This window comes from Pempheris klunzingeri, chromosome 3 (genome assembly GCF_042242105.1).
Source record: "Pempheris klunzingeri isolate RE-2024b chromosome 3, fPemKlu1.hap1, whole genome shotgun sequence".
Classification (NCBI taxonomy): Eukaryota; Metazoa; Chordata; class Actinopteri; order Acropomatiformes; family Pempheridae; genus Pempheris; species Pempheris klunzingeri.
The window spans coordinates 14,403,028-14,426,340 of record NC_092014.1 but is presented as its reverse complement, the minus strand read 5'-3'; the positions used below and the strand labels follow the sequence as shown (position 1 = coordinate 14,426,340).

Genomic DNA, 23,313 nt, shown 5'->3' with positions numbered 1-23,313 from the left:
CAATGATGCAGAGTGCAAAGATGCTAGAAAAGATACAGAATTATTGTTTGTGGTGACACTTTTTGTCGTGTTTTTTGAGTGGTAGCGTGCACTGATAAACGGAGGTTTTGAACAGCCTGTGGTGAGCTGAGCCTTCATGGAGGAGCCCTCAGCCTCAGTGTCCCGGGCTGTGGGGCGTGAGCGAGCGGCTGGTGGGCGCGCCCGCTGCGACGTTGCGGAGGCTTCAAGATGGCGGAAGCCCTGACAACTCAGGAGCAGCTGGTAAGGGTCTCTTTACCGATTTTTTTCCTCATCCCTCCATCACGTCCAGTGTGTACGCACACCACAGGCGGTTTCTTCTTTAAGCGGCGATGTTTTTTCATGTATTTGGTCCCGGTGGTTGTTCCTGGGACCGCTGTGGTCCAGTAAACAGCCCTGGCCCGTTCGCACCCTCCTGGGTCTACTGACTCCGGTGTGACTGACAGCAGTTAGCATGTGTGTTAGCATGATGGCGTTTGCTAGCAGTAGTAGGGACCACTCCACCGGCTGTGTATCTCTAATACTCGCCCCTTGATAACTCGACTTTACACGGGCCACACAGATACGTTCATGTCGCCAATGTTAACTTGTGATACTTCGTTACACACTGTTTGCCCCACATATGTGGCTTTTAGCGTCAGTGTCTCTAACGCTACCGTTAGCCATCCATCTGCCACATGTAAACCTAACGTTAGCCGCTGGCTAATGCTAATAGCTATTGTTGACTTGCAGGGAATTTCCTCGACAGCTATCTTGCTAGACGCCAAAAATCACATTTGACCAAATCTGAGGGTTAAAACGACCAAAGACTGGTTGCTTCACATGTTGATCGTCATTTTGTACCATGACACCGTTAAGACAGACCAAGATCGTGACTCTCATCGTACAACGCGAGTGTTAGCAGAGTCTTGCCTATCAGATTTACGATTTGTGGAGAATTCACAGAAGTGGTCCGCCGGTTCCTAGCATTGTTGTTGCCATCACTTTCTAGTAAAGGGGGAGGACCTCACATTGATGGCAAACATCAGAAGTCACGCAGCGGATGACTGCTTCATTTCATAGCTGCTTGATTTATCTTCTTTAAGCTCCCACAAGGTCAACAGATATTTAAGTTACAGGTCACGCTTGCAATGCTGATATGTCACTTGATAGCTAATATCACTTTCTCAGATCCAGTAATGTCAATCGATCTACTGTGCCTGCTGTACAAAATGTTTGTAGTTTAAGCTGAAATGAACAACTTGTTGCTTTGAATTATCTCCACCAACACTACCTACCATCCTGGTGCTGATGCTCAGTCACTGATGGTAACATACAGTATATCCAAAGAGTGTGACCCTCCCAGACTTTGTTATAGGGCCCCAAAATTTGCTGTTGGCCATCTGCAACATTGATTTAGGACCACTTTGTGGTGCAGTAATAAAATGTGTGAGGGAGCATACCTTGATGTAGCACATTACTTGATTAAAAAAATCATAAGCGGGCACAAAAACACACTATACTGAATGCCAAATCGAGGGGTGTCAAGGAGTGGAGTGTCAAGCGCATTAAATAGTACCTTTTAATGTAATTATGTGTGTCTGATTTGATCAGTTGCTTCTCTTGCCTCGGTTAAAATGCCAGGACCATGCTGGTTAGGTTTCTCAAACACCTGTGTGTATATTTTGTGACTTCAATATGTGTCCAATTCACAGCATTAGACTCAGTCCATTTTTGGCACAGAGTTCAGACTATGTTGCAGTCCGAGAGTCACAAATCCTTTGAAGTACTGGATTTGTGACAACTTGATAAATGACCAAATATAGATTTTCTGATGACATGATTCCATAGTATATGATTGGGTTTCCTTTAATGTTTTAATGCAATGATGTGCCACATTAGCTTCAACAGAGACCACCTCTGCTGGCATCACTAAAATTAAATTACTTGCTGTTTATTTTACACAGCTAATGCCATCTATTGAATGAGTGTCTTTGTCTCTATATTTTAGTCCGTCGCCTAATAACAAAATTGATCATGAGACAAGATGCATCAGGGTCTGAATGGCTAAACAATTCATAAGGAAATTCTTTAACTGGGTTAGTTTTTCACTTGACATTCTTCCTCTTTGTCTCATGAGAGAGTAGATCCGAGTTTTGTATGTTAATGTTAATCTGTTTTACCCACTCGCAGACTCTCATTGTGCTGGTTACATATTTGGAGCACAGATGCAGCTCACTTGGGTGAAAACAGGCTGACTGTTGTCTCCTGACATGAGTGCTCTTATCCACTTCCATCTTCCAGGGACACAGCCTTCTGCTGTAATCTGCATTATTGTAACTTTGGCAGGGAAAGGACGACAAAGCTGAGAGGGCTGACAGACTCATGCGTTTTCCTTTTCATGTAAACATTGTCTTCATGGCCTGGTTGGCCTGCTCTCCCCTCCAAATTCAAGCGTTTGATATATTTTAACACATTCCCCTCTGGTTGCTATACCTTTTTCTTCCACCTCCTTTCTCGTGTATTCTCCAGGCTGTGGAGGAGTTCCTGAGTGAGGTGCGTAGCAGGGAGCAGCCTCACAGTGCTGGGCTCGTCTCACAACCTACAGCTGTAAAGTTTCTGATGGCCCGCAAGTTCGACGTCTCCAGAGCCATCGACCTCTTCCAGGCATACAAGGTACTGCAGTGCTGTGATTGGTGACAGAACTGAGATGACTATTTACTTTATCTACTATCAACAGGACACCACAGGGTGTAATTAGGCTTAAAGGATCTGGGGAGGATATTCAACTGCAAAATTTCAGACCTGACCTTCTCTGAATATTTCAGTTGGAACTTAAATTGCGAATAACATCTTCAGGCTTATTTTGAGGTATATACAGTGTAAACGTGATAAATTGATACCAATAATCACAAACTGTGTTTGCTTGTAAATGAAAACAAATGAGATATTGTGATGTCTATTGAAAACAAAAACAAACTCCCAGCAACAAACACCGCTCGCGAGAAGCCTTTTTTTTTGTTTATACAGTGCCAAGAGCATAGATTTTTATATGATGGATCCAAATAACATGAACCCATGGGCATTTTATTTTTGCTGCAAGCTACTGACCTCCCCCTTCTCTCCTGCCGTCACGCCTTGTATCACACTTAGAACACAAGAATCAAAGAGGGCATCATCAATATCAACCCTGACGAGGAGCCCCTTCGCTCTGAGCTGCTGAGTGGCAAATTTACAGTCCTGGTGAGTGTTGAAGCAAATTATATTCCATGAAGTAACTGCAGCTCATTGTTTCACAGCTACACCCCAGGATACACAGAAAATGGTGCACATGCTGGCCACTAAGGAAGAGTTTTGTGTGTTTGTGTACGTGCATGACAGCCTGCACATGTGCTTGTGTCTCCTCATGAATGGAGATGGAGTAAAATTTTTGGTTTTGACTCAGTTTATATACTTCCCTCGTGTACGGAGGGCTGAAAATGTGTATATTCATTATCAAATTTCATGGCTGCTTTTTCTCACAAACGCAAAGAATGGAAGCACAACAAACTGGCAGTTTGTATACTTAACCTGTTAATTTCCCTACCAGCCTGGCCGTGATGCAAAGGGCGCCGCTCTAGCACTCTTCACTGCCCGTCTTCATCGGCCTGATGTCACCACTCACAAAGCTGTGCTGCAGGCCATCATCTATCAGCTGGACAAAGCCATAGAGAGGTGATGAGCCAACTCTTTATACATACATGCACTCATTTTGCGCAACTCCCTTCTTGTTGTGGTTCACTCCTACCTCGTTCTTTTCATCTTGTCATTGTTCTTGTATTTTCTACAAGACTCTATTAGACTTTGCCTTTTAATTTCGAGTCTGACTTTTCTCGCTAAATATTAGAGGGGTCAGGCGTTGGCCAACTTGTTTTATCCCACCATTAGACTTTGTTCTGTGTCAGTACCTGGATTAAAAAAAGAAAAAAAACTAGTATTGCCGTATTTCTAAGTTTCTCTCCAGTGTATTTTATAAAATGATATGAATTTCTAATAGCAAGCTTCTTATGACCCCTCTTTTCTGCTTTTCATTTGAAAGTCTTGTTCATTTCTTCCCAGTTTGCAAACTCAAAGAGACGGACTCATATTTATCTATGACATGACCAACTCAAGCTATGGCAATTTTGACTATGAGCTCTGTGTCAAGATCCTCAATTTGCTCAAGGTAAATATAAGAAACTTCCTCCTCCTTGGTTGCTCTCTTATCTATCTGCCTTTAGGACTGTGGGGTCTAATTTTGTCTGTCTGATGTTTGTGTTTCCCAGGGAGCATTTCCAGCTCGTCTAAAATGTGTCTTCATTGTGTCATCGCCTCTCTGGTTTCGAGCACCTTTTGCAGTCCTCCGCCTATTTGTGCGCGAGAAGCTGAGAGAAAGGGTGAGTGTTCTGAGTGTGTGTTTTCATTTGGACTTTTGTCATTGTGTGTGAGATGTTTTGTTGTCATTTGAAATGTGTTTTCTTTCTTCTCCATTCGCCAGGTGTGCACAGTGAAAGCTCACGAGTTGGCCAGCCACATCCCAGTCTCCTCCCTCCCTGAACACCTGGGTGGGACATCCCAGTATAGCCATGTAGCTTGGATCCAGTCCTGCGTTAACATACACACAAACACTGTTCAGGGTGACACACAAGAACATGACACACACGACTGTGTGGGAAGTCTGCTGCGCTCCTACAGCCTAGAGTGCAGCAACACAAGCGCAGGCGCTACACTGTCCCACACCCATATAAATACCCAGTTAGGTTCTGAGCTGGCAGTGGCTAACTCTAACTGCTACGACGATAGCAATGCTAACCCACACAACCACTGCGGTGTGGTGGAGGGCAGGACTCGAGGGCCGGGACAGTACCAGCAGAGCCCACAGTCTGCTGCAAACCGGCCGCAGGGGAACCACCAACACTGGAACGGCTCAGCAGTTAGCGGGGCCAATGTGGCTGTTAGTGGCTCTAGCCCCAATGCTAACATGAATGGTCGTGGCCGCCAAGCCCCTCCCCAGTCAGACACGCCCCCTGACACACCGCTTTCCCACAAAGGTGATGGGGATGCTGGGGATGCTGTGGATGGCCAGGCAACAGACTCCGCCTCTATGTCTCAGAATGATGGTGTGAAGGAGGAGGACGTGGAGGACGGTGAGGAAGTAGAAGGCGTGCCTCCTTTGCCCCAGAAATCTTTGCCTCGCCCCCCTCACCAGACTTCCTCCCAGTCCCCGTCCCTGTCTTCGTCATGGGGTCCTGATGATGAGGACCGCTGCATGGAGGTGTCTGTTCACATGCCAGAGCAGGGAGGCATGACGGTGCATGAGTTGGTGGAGCACGTAAAGAGGAGGAAGAAGAAGGGGATCTATCAGGAATACGAAGAGATCCGCAAGGAGCCTGCAGCAGGCACCTTTGAGTACTCCAAGTAAGTGATAAAAAATATATATCCTATCCTCTCTCTCTGCTGGTCTGCTTTCTTTATTTTCAGTCTCTGTATCAAGGTTGACAGAGAACACATCAGCCTTCTATTTAAATCTGTCATGTTATCTCACATTGGTTATTAATTGTGCTGCTACAGAAAACTGTCCAATCAGATAAAGAACCGGTACAGTGATGTTCTCTGCCTGGATCAGTCACGAGTACGACTCTGCCAGCTCTGTGATGACGAAGATGAGGTAGTAATTAATTCATCAAACTTCATTTCTTTCTCCGTGTCTTGTTTTAATGATCTCTGACAAAGGCTTGAATGAGGTTATGACTTCTGTGACTGTTTGCTTCCAATATTAGCCATATTCCGTTCCACCTTCTTATAAAAAGTATGTAATGGTTAAGTCTTCGGAAGTGTAATGTTATGTTTCATACATTTAGTTGAGTAATTATTGGATGATCAGATTGATTGGCTTTAGACATAAATGTGGAAAAATGTTGTTGCACTAGCAGTTATATTTCAAGACTAGCATTTAAGTGTGGGCCTTTCAGTCTGTGCTTTTCAATGCCTGCCCCTATCTACTGTATCTGATGCGTGTGATTGGAAAGTGGAATGCTTGACAGTATCGCTCACAGTGGGTTTTTGTGTGGTTAAATGGACAGCCCATGATCTTATTTTTGTGAAATGAGTTCAATGTTTATTGTAGCAGATTGTAATAGCATCCAAAACTATGAATATAAGACCAGTTTGTAAAAAATCCTTCAGACAAAATATTGGCTTTAGACCTAATAAATGTATTGGCAACTAAATAAATCTCTTGACTGAATCTGCTGTGGATATTTATACATATCTTTATGTCATGCCAGGCTAAATGTTTAACCATTTACTGTAAGTGTGTGACTAGCTTAAAAAGAGTCTACAGAGAAGTCAAAACATTTGTAGGCCCCACTCTGTTAATTGTATTGTCCAACGTCGTCCTACAGGAGGCAGTAGATCCTAACTCTAAACAGTGAGTCTCACCCCTCTTCTGATGTGTTTTGCAGACATCAGATTATATCAATGCCAGTTTCATGGACGGGTACAAGATGGGCAACGCCTACATCGCAACTCAGGGTGAGCAGCTGTTGACAAACTGTGGTCCTGTTTCTTATTATCTTTGTATAGTCCATACAATATACAGTTTGGAATTGCAATGGGCTGACAAACTTTTGTGTCCTTCAGGCCCTTTGCCAAAAACTTTTGGTGACTTCTGGCGCATGGTGTGGGAACAGATGGTACTTATCATTGTCATGACGACCAGGTGAGAGTCTTTTATCTCTGATTGAGTGTAAGAGGTGTCCAAAGGGTGTTTGTATGGTTAGTGTTTAGGAGTGTTAGTCCAAGTGATAACATGTCCTTAATGGGCTGATGATGAGATTGAAGAGAATTTCTGAATTCTGTGTGTCTCAGGGTGGTGGAGCGTGGGCGTGTCAAGTGTGGTCAGTACTGGCCTCTTGAGGGGGGCAGGACTGAGCAGTATGGGTACTTCTTGGTCAGGAACACTCACATCCAGGTGTTTCAGGACTTCAAACTTTCCCATCTTGAACTTTACAACACACAGGTAAATCTCACCAACTGCGTCAGTACTTTAGATTATTTAGAAAATATCATAATGTAATCTGACAATAATACTTAGCAAGCATATTAGCCCTCATGCATGCCAGTTTAAAAGTCTAATATTTTGCTCTGTTCTTCTACGAACCTTTGTGACCTTTCTTTAGTCTGGAGAGAGACGAGAGGTGTGCCACTACCTCTATGTCAGCTGGCCAGACTTCGGGGTGCCCAAAAGTGCTTCAGCTATGTTGGACTTCCGCGAGCATGTACTTCAGAGGAGGGAGGCTGCAGTCCAGAGCCTGGGCTCCACTTGGACGGGGCCTCCAGGGGGCCCCCCTGTGGTTGTGCACTGTAGTGCTGGCATCGGTCGCACAGGTAAACGTTTGTACCATTATGGGGTTCAAATGTACTTTTACAATACATTTGGTGGCCATATTCTATCTTAGAGTTATGTGGCGTTGTCTTGGTATAAAGTAGTGATTTTACTGTAAAACGAAAAAATTAGCAATTTGTGTTACTTAGGGCTTTGTATTCGATGCAAGCTTTCAGTTCTTTTTGATGTCCTGTCTTGTCTTCTGGTGCTGTCTTTTTTGTATTTGTGCATAATTGGGTAACTATCTCTTGTGTATCTTTTCCTTCTTTGCTTTCCTCCTGGTTCTCGACTAGGCACGTTTTGTACACTGGACATCTGCCTGTCCCGGCTGGAGGACATCGGCACAGTAGATGTCCGTCAAACGGTGCGGCGGATGCGTACACAGAGGGCTTTCAGCATCCAGACCTGGGACCAGTACTACTTCTGCTACACAGCAGTCATTGAGTATGCCCAGCGCAATGGGAAACTGAGCCCAGTGCAGTGGTCTGACTCAGACCTAGAGACTGACAGCGAGTGAGACACGCACAGTGGGATAGAAAAACAAATGGGATAGCAACCCTAGGAAGGAAAGAGGGAGGAATGGCGTTTCAGAGGAGTGGAGGGAGATGACTCTTCTGCCATAAGAGAGAAGAGACGAAGGATGGAGATCTTGTTTTGGCTCTTGATGTAATGATGCAGACTCCCACAGTTGCTCTTCCTACACAAGAATGGATACACAGAGGAGGTGAAGAGCTGGAGAGAGAAAAAAAAAACAGAGAGCGTAGACTGTGCATAGGGTCACTGATTGAGCAAGCTGTCCTGCCAATTTCCGAGCCCCTTTTTATTTAGCAAACTACAGGGGTACTTGGCCTGCCCTGAACCTGTCTTGTTGACAAGAGAGTTGTACGAGTTGTAGCATTTTTATATTGACTTGCACATGAGGAATGACAAACTTGAACTTCACCCCTTAAAGCCCTCCAAACACCAGTCTTTGTCCCTTTTTGTATTTCTTGTTCCGTTTCAACCCTGAACAAGTCTGTGATCAGATAAAATGTGAGGGGTGTGAAAAGGTGAAACTTGAAAACGTTTTTTTGGTTTTGTGTTTTTATTTTATTTCATTTCATTTCATTTGTTTGAGAGGAAATGGTTCTGCGTGAGCAAATGGTCATAAGTGACAATAGATCAGTGTGTGAGCCATTTAGTCCATTTTCGTTTTTTCTTTGTTTTCCATGTCCTTTTTTTCTATGGTGCATTTTCTACGTGTGTTTCATATTTGTGCATATGTAGACTAACTTTTCAAAGCCAAAGTCCTCACCCTGAATGCTTGGATGTACTCCTTACTGAGATATTATAGACTGAAGCCCATGTATATTCTTGTAACATACATTTATACATTATGTGCATAATAACAACCTCTGAAAGAAGAGCAAAAAAGCCTTGTTTAATATAATTGACTTAACCTTGAGAAAAAAAATCTCTATGTAGCGAGCCAGGCTATGACAAAATATAGAAAAGAGTTCTGGTATTAAAACTGATATCGTATTGCAAATCTGTGTGATTTGTCAGGTCTAACATCATCTTTACTGTCAGACCGTTCCGATTGGACGATCTCAAGTAATTTGGCCTTAACTTGATTCACTGCCTCGTCGTTCTCAGACCTAAACCATACCTGAAACTGTAAACGATTATTTTCCCATATGATCTTCCCCTTTTTGATTCTTGCTCCCTTGATACCACAGCTGTTGTGTTTGATTCTCGGGGCATATCCCGCCTCAGATAATTGTGCCTTCAAGTTTTCCTTAGCTTAACGTCTCGCTAGTGTAGTAATAACACCCAAACTAGTGCACTTGAATAGTACATTGACTATGTGTCACACAGGACATCCACATTCTGCCTATAGTCCTGTACATAGTACACTACTTATTAATAACATGAAAGTAGTGAGTTACTTGGGACTAAGCTCTGGTTTGAGACATGGCTATTCTTTTATCATTTGACCTCAGGGGGTAATTCTAGTGTTTTTTGCCTAGTGTCAAAGATCCATTTCTGGGTTTGCCTCTGGTAAATTATCATTTAAGAAAAAAAAACTATATCAACTTTATTTTGTATTTTTTACTGTATTGTATCCTACTATATTTATGTGTTTGTAAAACTTCTACAATATTGAAATCAGTGAATGTTGGTACGATGCTACAGTGAAAACAAACCAGTTATTGCATTTGATAAGCTGAACAAATCAGATGGAGTGAAATATATTTTTTGTTGTTCACAAAGAAATTTTGGTGGAAAATGTCACTTGCCATTGTATTTTCAGAACTGACTTGTATAAATGGTGATTGTTCAATTCTAGGACAATAGGGGGGTCGGGGGGAGCTAACAATTATGTTTTTAGATAGCTTATTGTTAAACTCTTCAGTAACAATTACATTAATGTCTTACTGTCTGGTACCCAATGCCAAGGATAAAGCAAAAAAGAGCTATTGAGAAAAAAAAAAGCAAAAAATACAAGTGGCTGCCATTTCTGTTCACAAAACCCCAGCTTCATGTCTAAGACTAAAAAAAATATATATATGTGTATATATATATTTAGAATGGGTTATGGTTAATCAGCATGGAAAGCGAGCCTTGAATGTTTTCGGGGTAAAGGTGTCAGAGCAATTTAGTCAAGACAGACATGGATATTGTTGGTGAATGTGGACCCTGCATCCCTCAATGCCAAAGGCCCAGGCTCACCCAAAAGTGTTTTTTTTCCCTGTCACACATCCTAAACAGCCTACTAGCATGGACCTACCAGTGCAGCCTAGCATCCACGGACACAGAAAGACTCGGGAGTATCTCGGGAACATTACTAAAGATAATGTATAGCTACAAAATGGGAGAGTGTATGTAAAGGAGTCTCGGTCCCCATGCTACTTTTAATTTGTTTTGTGAGAAACGGAGAATGCAATGTGCATTTGTCATTGATGTTCATTTAATGTTTCTTTCTGTGCTTTATGTTCTTGTGATTGAATTATGGCCTTTTACATGCTGTCAGCTCGGCTGTCCCATTAAAGCAATGGTATTATCTTGAATGAGTACAAAGCTGATATGATCTCTTCTTGACTGAACTAAGTGGTGCATAGATTGAATATGGCAGCAGGAATGTGTACACAATGTTTTCACTTCTATGGGAATTATGAATATCTTTTCACATACGTTTGATGGGTGGTAGTGGGTGATAACTTTCAGGACCTCATCAATTATTTGAGCATTTTTTAGCTGAAGGAAATCTTCACTTTCCATTCAGAGTTACTGTTTTTTCAGCTTGTGCCAATAATCAACAAAAGCAGCCAGCTTTAGGTTTGTAGATTAGCAGTCACCAATGGAGGAATGTAACTAAGTACATTTATTGAAGGACAAATTTGATGCACTTTACTTGAATATTTTCATCTGCTGTCACTATATATCTCCATTACATTCCAGAGGGAAATGTAATAGTTTTTACTCAACATTATTTAGCAGCAATTAGCTACTAGTTACTATACAAGTAAAAATTTTAATGCAAAACATATAATGAAATGATAAAATCTAGGATGTTATAGGTTGAAGTACTTGCTTGTATATAGTAAAACTGAAATTAGACCCACCTCAATCAACTAAACAAGTAAAATGCAATTTACACATTAATGCATCGCTGATAAAAACAAAGTAATATATAGTTATGTAACACTTGTGGGTGCTTTTACTTTTGATGCATGATGTTATCTTTTTGTTTTGGTTCTTTTACTTTTCCAAAACAGGACAGGACTCTAAATGTATATTTTATATTATTTTATATTCTCCTCTACCACAGCCTTTTTGACAGACTTACTACAGGCACAAGAAAGATACCTTTAACTACTGACCAAAGCTGCTTTGAGCTTCTACAACAGCACACTTAGCTGGATTAAGATAGTGGCACAACAGAGAGGTAATGCTGCTCTGTTCGGGGCCTGTCCCTCCTTACTTTTCAAAAGCCAATTTTGTTTGTGTGTGTGAATGTGTTAGTCTATTAATAAAGCCTATATACACAGCATTTCTTTTATTATTTGGGAAGTTTAATATGGACAGCCAAATTCATAGTGATGAATTATTTGCTATACTGATATAAATATATCAATACAGGAAAAAAGCATTGCAAGATTTTCTGTTTTTTTTACAGTACCATGTCAAATGCTCCTGTCATAATCCAAGAACAATTGAACATCTTGATATAAATCAGAAGGATTTAGTCATTTAATTTGATTTTATGAAAGCTGTAGTGAATTCATAACATTGGTAAGTTACTAGTCTGACAATATAGTGCAACCTATTCGGTTAATTCTTAATATAACTATATAATATACTATATATATATAACTATATATAACTAAAGATGAGACAATGTAAAGATAATTTTGTTCAGAGACAGTTTCATTATGGCTCATGAAACACTTCACTGGTGATCTGTGTTTCTCATATTTATTTTATATAGTGCTGACATCACCATGAGCTTGCCGACCAGCAAAAAGTCTTGGCTGGTGTAGGGACCAGATGTGCTCGACCGCCCATGTCTGCACGGGGTCCTGAATTCACAGATGAGATTACACGTTATGACGTTATGATTGGCTGCATGTCGCAAAGTATACAGAAGCCAAATTCTGTATTTAATTCTGTGTTGTGCATAAATGGCTGGAACCAATATTTATTGAAACAGATATCATTGCTTCAGTGCAGACATTTTCCATCATTATCTTGTTGAAATTAAATATAGAAAATCTTAAAATCTGATAAATGATAATATGATATCACGTAATGTTAACACACTCTGAAAATTAATCATTTTCATGGCCAAACTGATAAATTCTCCATAGCAATACATGCACTAACTCCAATAAAGCAGGACACAGTATACTCTGCACAGAGATGTATTATATTCTAATACAACACAGACAGTCAAATAGCAAACGCACAAATGTATGAGAATTAAATTAAATCAAAAGAATTATATCAAAAACAGAGCATGTTAGGCTGCCTGCAACGGACTCATCAACAATGGCTAAACTTACCCATCACACACAGACCAGCACAATAATTTCTCGATACTATTAAGACATCAAATGCTCACAAATAAATGAGCACTGTAAATACCAACAAAAATAGGGCAGGCTGCCCACAACAGATCAACCCATCACATACAAGACAGCGCTCACAGTGAATAATACAGTTAAGTGGGTACAGCTCACTATCAATTCGGCGCTCAGACTAACTACGACTCAGAAAGTTTATTTTTTCAGATTTTTGAGTTAAAGTGAATGAAGTTTATGATATTACACCGCCATCCTTTGATAGTGATGGCATTAATGATGAATCACCCTCATGCATGAATCATCCATCAGTAAAATCTGATTTAACGCATGGGGAACTACACAGCTATTAGGCAAATGAGAAAGTAAGGTTTAGATGTGATAGTAAAGCATCTTTATAATCACAGACCCACATGGCCGTTGTTTAATGTTCTTTTCTAAACTGTACTTAGCTTGTTTTAAAAAATATTGGAGTAACATTTTCAAACCAGGTTTCAAATCATATCAGGCTGAAAATTTAGACCGTAAGTATTTTCGCACAGTGTGAAAGTGAGCTTGCAAGCCTGTGTCTGAATGAACGCACTTGCAAAATGGAGCAGGTAGAAAACAAAATGAACAAAACTACAATGACAGATACACAACCCTGATTTCAAGTACACCGTTTTGGATCAGCCAGCATCTTTGTGGTTGCAGCTTTGTTTGATGACATTGTAGACAGTGTCCAAATATGACAACACCTTCTGCCAATTGAAGTTTAAGAGCACACCTTGAATAAGTGCCCAACTGTAGTCGCTTTCTACTAGATGGGTGGTATGGGTGGTCAGTTTATTCAGTTTTGTTGCCAGTTCTATAAGCCAAAAGGCTACGTTAGGTACAGTGTGATCATTGGTGGTCATCTCATCAATGGGCAAGAAAGGCCTGTTTTTCCCACTCCCTGGCAACGAGAGAGCTTAGTACAGGATGTGCTGTTTGGGGAGTTGATGCACTACTCCACCGGTGGAATCCAGCAAAAGGGTGATTTGGGCGTTTTTGCAGAGATGCTCCAACGGAACGATCAGGCCTGTCTCTGTACATAGATGGATACCAAATGGATCGATCTGTAGCTGCTTAATGTATCTTGGGTAAAAAGTGAATTTGATGTCTCCTTCACCTCACTTGTATTTAAATTAGCTCCATCTCATCACGTTGTTGTGTTTGGGTTTCTGTGATCACCTGACCTGCTATCAACTCAGTAAGAGGTGTCTCAAATAGCCTTTTGTAGTAAGTACTGCTCGCTCCATTGATGAAAACTTTACTGATTTAGAGGATGTTGGGAAGTCCGACTTGAACTCTTGAACTCTGACTGTTGAAGACGCGTATGAACTCCAGATTAGTTGTAATGTGGTTTTACACAAGGCTGTTCATTTTATCATTTCAATGTGCTGTGCATAAAGTAGGGGAAAATTGTGAACTTATCCTTTAATGTGTGGTGAATGCATATGATACCTGCCCCCAAAAACTGGCACAAATGTATATTCCCACCTCTCTTCCCCAGCAGCACACATGTTGCTTTGGGATATAAATTGAGCATTGGCTGTTAAAATGGTATTTTGCTTTGCTTTTCTCAGCCCAAGCTGTTTTCAGTGATGTAATTCATCTTACATTTCAACCTACTGAAATCTAAATACCCTACAACTGGGGGTTGAGAATCACAATATAATGTAAACATCAAGCAGTCTGTAAAATACGTAATACTACAACAAACAGCTGGGTACCAGAAGCTATACACCCTTTATTAAGAATAAATATACAAGTACTTCACCAAATGTAACCAGTTTAAAGTTACACTGACAATGAAAACTAAACTAAACTTAAAAAGTTTGTGTGTATGTGTGTGTCTGTTGTCATGAGATTAAGAAAGCTTCGGGTTATTCGCCATCCAATTTGGTGTCAGATGAAAGCAGTATTCATGCCGTGGTGCTGCGTGTGTGGCTATGTTCAAAAAATGGAAGAAAGCAGCTCATTACCCGGTGAGTCAATCTATTGCAGACTGAGTGACTGAATATTAAACATGCTCTACAGTCCCACATACTGATGTGTGTGGAGTCATTTTCACAGTGCTGTTTTTTCACACTGAATTGTGATCTGGGCAGCATCACCTGCGGATGTGGTCCCTTTGAAATGAGTTGGGGTATGTTTTCTGGGCACGGGAGCAGGAGGCACAGCAGACACTTCTGTAGTAAGGGTAAATGCAGAGGCGGGCTTGAACCACCACCATGCAGTTGTGATACTGGTTGCTGCATGATGGATCTGTTAAGGACAAAAGAGAAACAAGCCAGAGAAACTGAGAAAAATGGAAGAGGCAAAGAAAATTTCATTCTTTTGTTCAATGTAATTTATACACGTTACTGCTTAGAGCCAGTAGTTGGCTGGTCACATTATGTCTTTGTGGAAGTGTTAATGCAAGTCAGGTCTTAAGCCCTCAGTCCGAAATACAGAGTCCAAGTCACCAAAATTATACTAAACTCAAGTCCAAGTAGTAAATGTAGAACAAATTACATGAAACATACGAATTCACAACCGTCATAATAAAAGCTTGATACTGGTGGTAAGATTTTTAGTAAGACATAGTCTAGTAAGACATCTTGATCATTTGTGAAATATATTCTTTTGTCATATTAATGCAATTAATAAGAGAATTTGAACTGGGACTTTGTGACTGTTTTTAATAATGTGTATAGTGCAGAAACTTTACTAATGAATCTATGAAACGTTTCCACTCCCACACAATATATTCTCACCAAATACATGGTATTATCCAGGAAATGGTTTTCAAGTTTCAAGTAATCAGCACTGAAAAATCAGTACAGTAGTTGTGTTGATAATATGCATGCATTTCCCTGCTAAAATTAATAATAATAAAATTGTGTATTTATTGTTGTGAAAATAGATTTTTTCAAATATCTAATTTCAAATATGTCAGTGCACTTACTTATCTCAGCTCCACAAGGTTGTTTGTTGCATTCTTCCCGGCTCTCTGGGGCCAAGCTTTGGTCGCAGCGGTCACTCGGTGCAATGTTGTCTGCAAGACAACGTACCTCACGCACACGGTAGCCACCATTACAGGAGCGTGAACACTGAGGTGGTAGAAAGAGAAAGCAGAGGCAGAGACTTACGCATACAGTATGTATATAGTCATTCGCCAGTTTATCATATATACAAAGCTGAAATTATTGTGGTCTTATACAACAGTTCTGCAATAAATATATTAAATAAATCTTACCTTCATTAATTTCATGATGTTTAGTTTAGTTTCAAACTGATTCAATTGTACGATCACAAATTACAAAAAATATACTGTATTTTCTCATATATATCTAGTCTTATCCAGCCATTCAAATAGTTTTGGTTTTATGTGCTGAGAATTTGAGATATCCACCTCTGAAACATCTGCCGCCAAACCAATACAACAGAGATTAATAGAATTTTATTTCTGGTATTCAAAGCAATGAATAATGACCTTCATAAATCTCAATAGCAGATTGACTTTCCAGATATAATCTCCTGGTTACTCTTGACAATCAACAGACATTGCTGATGAGGGTTTCACTGCAACTGCTTTTTTTTTTTAACAATGTATTTATTAATTTTCAACAATCATAAGACGAATAGACAAACATCAAGATAATATTGAAAAACATTACTGTGGCAAAATAGTTAACAAAAAATAAGAAATACAGAAATACAGAGGTGACGTTTGGTCATCTGTCAGTTGAATTAATAATTGCATGTAGAAGATGGTCAAAGTTGGTTTTTATCAACCTCTGAGACGATATGAAAGCTAAGGTAGGTGAACTAGTCTGCAGAGATATGAGGCCTGATCCTTATTGAGCAGCATTATTGAAGACTTAGAGTTGTTTATTTCATATCCAGGGAAACTCCCAAAAGTCTTGATGACATCCAACAGAGTTGGCATAGACCTTGTTAGGTTTGTTAGGAAAAGGATGACATAATTGGTGTAGAGAGGTATTTGATTGGATAAAAGCCGTCATCTAATGCCAGAAATATTACTGTGCAACCGGACTGCGAGGGCAAATGGCTCTATGGCCAGAGTGAACGGGGTGGTTGCAAAGGGTAGCCTTGATGAACAATTTTGTTGGTGAGAATTTCACCCAGGGGTTGTGTGTAAAGTAGCTTTATCCAGTTACAGAAAAATTCCCTACAACTAAAAACGGGTCAGAACATCACTAAAACTACCTACTAAAGAAGGAAAAGTCCCTACGAAACTGCTCAGGTGATGATCTGTGGATTATCCAGATGATTTGATATTTTATAATTTAACAGAACAACCCCATACCAAGGTCCAGTTTCTTCTTCTTCTAGAGATTTCAACCATATCACATGGTCTTCATCAGCAGATGGAATTTGCTCTGTTGTCATGAAGATGAATGCCATGCCGGCACAGTAGCCCTCATCATTTCATAATTAGTAATATTGAGCCTGTATGTCAACAACATGTTCATCATCTAATGAGCAAACTCTCTCCACTGCTGAAGACAGTGTGATACTGTTGAAAGGTACAAAATGAAGCGTGTAAGTTCAATGTTACAATTCTTTTCAATGCAATAGAGGTTCACAAATAAAAATGGTGGAGGAAAAATGGAGGTGGAGGAACTTTTTGCACCGATAGAACCTACCAGTAATGAGAAAATATTTCTTTTTGCATTTTGGGTGACCCTTTAACACTTGTGTATGTTACCAAGAAATGTTTCAAATACTGACTGATTTCTTTATGTGTGAGAAACTATATACACTTACCGCACTCCACTCTGTCACATACCACTGGATGCCACATGGCTTCAGTATGCAGGGCTGAGCTGTGATTGGCTTAAAGAGACTGGAACATTTTGACTGGTCCACAACCTCCATGTCACCATTGTTGATGAAAATACAAGCGACACTCCGGCTCTGTGTGCCATTCCCACACTCTGAAGAACACTTTACACACACACACACACACACACACACCCACACACACATAAGGTGAAACTTTCACTAGATGATGTTTTCATAGTGTGTATGTGTGCATGTAAATTACCTGACCCCAGGGTCCGGTGTACCACTCCAGGTGGTTCTGGCAGGGGCCTGAGTCACATGATGTCACTTCTGGTGGCCGTTCCCCTTCGCACTTGTCCAGTGGCAGATCAGTAACATGGTCTATCAGGCATATTGTCGAGCGGGTTCGATTGCCTTGACCACATTCTGCAGAGCACTGAATAATATCACAAATACACACACATATACACGGACTCTCTTATTCAGTATCCTTTTGAGAGTTTAACATGATTTAATGTTAAACCTTCCAGTTGTGTCACCCCCCCCGGTCCACCCCATCCAACACCAAACACACACACACACACAAACATACACAAACGCACACTAACAGTTTGTGTGTTACCCGTTGGCTCCACAGGGAGGTGAACCAGCTGCGTGCACAGGCTCCCATGTCACAGTTCTGTAGTGTGTCTGGCTTTAGGTTCATGTTACACTCCGCATCCTCCTCCACATCACCTTGGTTGCTCACACACACCACCTCCCTGCTGCGTTGGCCTACCCCACATGGCACTGAACACTGGGGGACAGCAGGTTGGAGAGAAGGGTGGGGAGAACAGAGAGGGAAATGTTTTTGTTTTTATGAAAATGTGCATTTTCATTGCATATGTTGTGTGTCTGTGTGCGTCTTTGTGTTTTCTCACTGGGCTCCACTCGGATCGTATCTCCCACTGACTGCAAATCTTCAGCTGACATGTAGACTTAGTCACCGGCATACCAGACGTCCCACACAGCTCTGGTGCCACGGTAACCGAGGTCTCTGTCCCATTGGCATGAACGTGAGTAACCTGGCAGCAGATGACCTGGCGGTGTTGAGTGCCGGGTCCACACCTCCTGCTGCACTCTGACCACTCCCCCACGTCCCAGCTGTCAGCCAATCACAGAGGACAAAGAAAAGGTCACAGAGAATAAAGAACAGCTCACAGTCAATCATAAAAGATGTACTTGTGATCTTCCCCAAGCAGAGTTTGTCCCAGCTCCATGTCTTCATTGTGACCACAGTCATTGTGTGTGGTCAGTTCACCCTAGTCTACAAGGGGCAATTATAAAGCCTGCAGTTTCCACAAAAAGGAGATCGTAAAAGAGACAAGCAAAATAAGCCAATTTATGATGCACAAGTTCAGTTGTGTCTCCTCATTCTGTTACTATTGAGGTTTAGGTTTTGAGGTCATTTGCTGCTTCATTCCCAGTGGAGACATATATATTTCAAACTGACAGCTATCATGGATCACTGACACTGTGAGTGAAATTTTTGACAGACCCACATCCAAACATTCAGTTAATCCTGTAATGCCCCACTACATATTGGCAAGGGTAAGATGTAGTGGTATTTACCACAAGAACATGAAATCCAAAGCCACACCAAAGTGAGTCAGTGTGATTGACTGTGACTGGTGACTGACTTGTGGCTGGATTGTGTGCGAGTGATGTGTGTGAAGGCTTCACTGTGAGAGTCAACGCACCATGTGGAACTCATACAACGTATGTGCATGTGTGTCTCATTCTGTGTATGTGTCATGGCTAATGTGTGGGACATCAGGTGTGTGTGTGTTGCTCACTATGCAGGGCAGGACTGGATGTTGCAGTCTTCTTCCTGGTTTGTTGGTTCGAGGGCAGGGTTACAGAGGTCAGCAGAAACAGTCTCCTGGGAGTCTTTCTCAACACACTCCCAGAGTACTTGACGCCTGCCTGGCAAGCGCGCATACACACACACACACACAGAAAAAGACAAAACCAAGTGAATTTGTGTATGACTCAATACAAACACATTTTGACAGATTTACTTTTTAAATTATTTTCATCCATAGTAATGATGCATGAGGCCCATGTATTTTTGTCTGCACTCTCAGCCCACTGGGTGTGCTTTCGGTTACATTTGTGAGTGTCAGCTCTGATTTTGTAACATCTTATTGTTGTTTCCTTGCTGTGATTTAGAGTATCCACATCCCAGTGGTCTCAGGCGTTAACGTATTGGCAGAATTTAGTGAACTGCACACTAAATGAATGCCTCAAAACATTTTTTTTTAGCACAAACAAAAAAATTACTTCTAAGTGTTAGATAAAGCTTTGGAAAGCATTGATTCAATGTGTGCTCACCCTTTCTTTGAATTATATATGTTTCCTCACCAGTGCCACAGGTCGTGCTGCACTCTGTGTGCCCGCTCTTCGTCCAGGTGTAGGTGGGCTGAGGGTCAGACTGTGTGTCGGGGTCAGCAGGAACCTGGTTAGGGTGGGGTTTCTCTTTGATGATGTCATTGCTGGTGGCATCACCTTGGTGGGTCATCTCACCTGAGTGGGGTGGTCCAACTGTCTCCACTACAAGTGCAAATCCCAAATTTGACAGGCTAGTAATGGAAGTAATGCAGTGAAGTCATCTGAAATGTTTGATAGATGAATGTAACAGGGTGGGATGAGGATTAAAATGAAATGTAATAATGTTAAAGCTCCTGCACGTCTCGTGATGCAAAACAGTATCTTTTACATCAAACATGACTTATTACATTGTGGATTGCTATTAAAAAGTAGGTTTGTTTGGTATTTGCTCCAATTTTTGAGGTCTCCACATAGTGCATAAATGAATGTCTCAAATGAACTGAGTAAGTATGGTGCTCTTAACAGTAGATACTGTAAGGACTGATTTCGAACATGGCCATGGAGCTTGGTAACCTCTTTTCAGCACAGCTCAACCCACCTTCAAAGTGAATAAGGGTCTGATCAGCTGCAGTCATTGTTAACACCTATGGGCATGTGCTGGGCCTTCAAGAATATTTTTGTTGTTTTAGATAGTTTCTCTGGTAATTAAACGATTATTTATCAGCATCAACAGACACAAATCAAGAAATATCTTTAGTCTCTTTAATGAAGGTTAAATATTAGGTAATGAAATCTGACTAAAGTTATTTAATATTGCCTCAGTGTGCAGAAAAGAGCTCTTTGTCAGAACAAAAGTTGGCTGCCTGCCTGCATCGAATGTTATCAAAATTTCTAATAAAATTTTCAAAAGGACAAGTTTGCTGAAAACAATATATTTTGGCATTACCATGATCCTGCAGTGAAATCTGAACTGGACACATATTTATTATGTGTTATGATCCCAGACGGCATATGAGAATATCTATTATGTGGTAATTTAGGGTCACTCTAACATAGTTTTACATGTGTGTTTGTCTGTTTATGCGTATTAGAGTGTGCACTCACTGAGGGGCAGAATATCAGATGGTATAAGTGGTTCAGGAGTGGGGTGCATGGTTTGTGAAGGCACACTGTATTCATAGTGTACACTGGGACCTGGTTGCTGGTAGATCAACTGTGGGAAAGGGACAGACAGAGAGAGAGATGAGGAGTAGATGGTATATGATGACATGTAATATTGTAGGACACGTAACATTGTTTGTGTATTTGAATGGGAAATAGGAAAGATGCTGTTCCCATTGTGCGTGCCAGTTTGCATCTCACATAAACATGCACGTCCTCAGTCAGTGGTCCTGGTGCAGTGATGGACTCTCCATTACGAGAGCGAATTTCATTGGGTCGTTGGTACGTCAGCTGTGTTCCCACAGCAGTGAAGATCCCCGGCCTGTCAATCACCCAGTTGCCATTAATGATGGAGACACCACTTTGGGTCTGCAGAGCTGGAGTAAAAACCCATGTTCATCCACCACTGTAGTGTTTGTCATTCTAGAAATAAGTGTGTGTGTGTGTGTGTGTGTGTATACCCAAGTAGTTTCGGCTCTTTATTGTCTCCTGTATGCTAATGTTACATGCTCCCGCAGGAATCTCTGCAATCTTATGGTAGCCAACGCGGAGGAAAATCCGAGAGAAATTCCCCCTCACCACCTCAAACCCCTGCCAACACACACAATCACACACTTTTATATACACAAAGCCTCAGGTACAAACACTGCATGTGCCCACGCATGTACATCTACAGACACTCTGCATGCCCACTGTACCATGGTTTCATCATAACAGGCATGTGTTTCAACAGTATAATCATAAATTCCGCTGGATCACATTGCTGCTCTTTTTCTCTCATTTCCACTCGTTCATCCCGCTCTACAACTCTCTCCCTCTCTCTCGCTGGAAATCCCACAGCTCACTCAGTCCAGTCCAACAGTTGGTTTGAGTTGGGGAACCTATTTTGCAAGTTTGGAGTTTACCTCTTCTTTTCTTTTAATGTTATGTCTGTTTTGATGGCCCCTCTGGTTCTTCCCTTTTGATGCTCTATGAGTGACAGAAATAGTCTAACACAATCCAGTGGGCTGTCCTGCAGTTAATCCCCACTGCCCTGTTTTGGCAAATGATTTTAACTGTAGTGTACATAAGAACAACAAACTCCAGTAAGCTAGAAATAAACAAAAAAGGTTCTGTGGTTTCTATTATAAATCACAAGAAAAAGGTATAACTCATTAAACTCTCAAAAAGCTTGCACAAATAATTAAATTACAACTTGAAACATGCACACAGTTATATATGAATTACTACTTTCTTTCATGACCATGTGGCTGTCTTACCTTCAGAGGGGGTGGGCTGGCTTTGGTATCCAAGGGAAGAGCACCTGAGGGTAGGGAGAGAAGACAGATGAAGTATAGGAGCGCTGGAGCTCGACCCTGCTGCAGGGAGCTGAGCTGCTGCCACAATCCAGCCATGGAGAGACTGAGGGAGGAGGACAATCACACACATACACACACATGTTTAATGGGGGAGTGTGTGTTTGTGAGGTGGGGTTGGCTTGAGGGGTGGGAGGGAAAAAAAGACAAAGTTTGGGAAGGATGTGGGGAGACAAAGTTGTTTCAAGTTGAGGTCACGCCCATTTTGCACCTCAGTATGAATGTTGTGACAGCTCACGATGTGTGTTTGTAGCATGAGGACAGGCTCCTGTAGCGTATCCTAAAGCATATCCAAAAACAATACCTCTCCCTGTGAATCGTCATGCCAGGATGTAAGGCTTTGGACACACATCACTCTTGATCTTGCTTTGGCTTTTCCACCCACTTCTTGTTTTCACTTTATATGGCTTTTCTTGGTCTGAGCTATTCCTTTTTTTCATTTCACTGTTGATGGAAAAAATGAAGGATGAAAAATCTAAATTAAAAATACCACAGTAAGAATAGGCTGGATTGAGGATAATAGGAAAAATATGTGAAATCTACTCACAGCTTATCACTTTCTCTATCTTGTCTCTCTCTGTACTGAACTACTGAATGCAACCAATGTATTCTACGGTGATTCAGTATCCCTTCATCAGTGATTCGCACCCGAAGGATGCCAGTTTTATAGTGACTCAGTTCACCACCATACCATGTCGGGGAACAATCAGATCGATTCAGAAATTACTGTAAATCCACTGGCCAGGGATCAAAACCCCACAGTGACACACTCCCAAGTCTTCATCTGGAGAGGTTATGGTAAAATTTGCATGGACATAAATGATTTGGAGAAGTTCAAACACATATGGGTGCAATATATTCCCCTGGCTGAATGTTTTAGTTCTGGGCAGAGGACCTTCTAAACACACAATGTAGAGTAGCTTGCCTGACTCTTTTAACTTTCCACTGTTTTATGTTGGGGAGCGAGGAGAGATGAGAACTGTAAATATCAGAAACTATTTTAAATGTCGACTGTAACATAATGTCACGGTGTGAATAAAATTAAAGAGATGAAGCTGAGATAATAGGTTTTTCCTACCTGTTTTGTGCTTGTATGGAGTAGCAGAAACCACATTTCAGATCTAAAACAGCATTTTTCCCTTAGATT

At 41.2% G+C, this 23,313-nt stretch overlaps 2 protein-coding genes across 2 annotated transcripts; one reads left to right on the top strand and one right to left on the bottom strand.

Moving 5' to 3' along the window:
• The first annotated feature begins 217 nt into the window (after positions 1–217).
• On the top strand, positions 218–10,467 carry ptpn9b (protein tyrosine phosphatase non-receptor type 9b). The gene is made up of 13 exons (XM_070827717.1): positions 218–261; positions 2,530–2,673; positions 3,151–3,240; positions 3,587–3,711; positions 4,096–4,201; positions 4,302–4,412; positions 4,514–5,433; positions 5,587–5,683; positions 6,480–6,549; positions 6,658–6,736; positions 6,886–7,036; positions 7,197–7,404; positions 7,696–10,467. Exons 1-13 carry the CDS (start codon positions 229–231, stop codon positions 7,917–7,919), a joined length of 2,358 nt encoding a protein of 785 aa, XP_070683818.1. The 5' UTR covers positions 218–228; the 3' UTR covers positions 7,920–10,467.
• A 4,132-nt stretch (positions 10,468–14,599) lies between these two features.
• On the bottom strand, positions 14,600–22,205 carry adamtsl7 (ADAMTS-like 7). The gene is made up of 12 exons (XM_070828368.1): positions 22,071–22,205; positions 21,318–21,402; positions 21,013–21,188; positions 20,755–20,863; positions 19,684–19,872; positions 19,116–19,245; positions 18,201–18,423; positions 17,903–18,076; positions 17,543–17,716; positions 17,263–17,442; positions 15,437–15,581; positions 14,600–14,754 (listed from the first exon to the last, which is right to left on the bottom strand). Exons 1-12 carry the CDS (start codon positions 22,203–22,205, stop codon positions 14,600–14,602), a joined length of 1,875 nt encoding a protein of 624 aa, XP_070684469.1.
• Between the last annotated feature and the right edge of the window lie 1,108 nt (positions 22,206–23,313).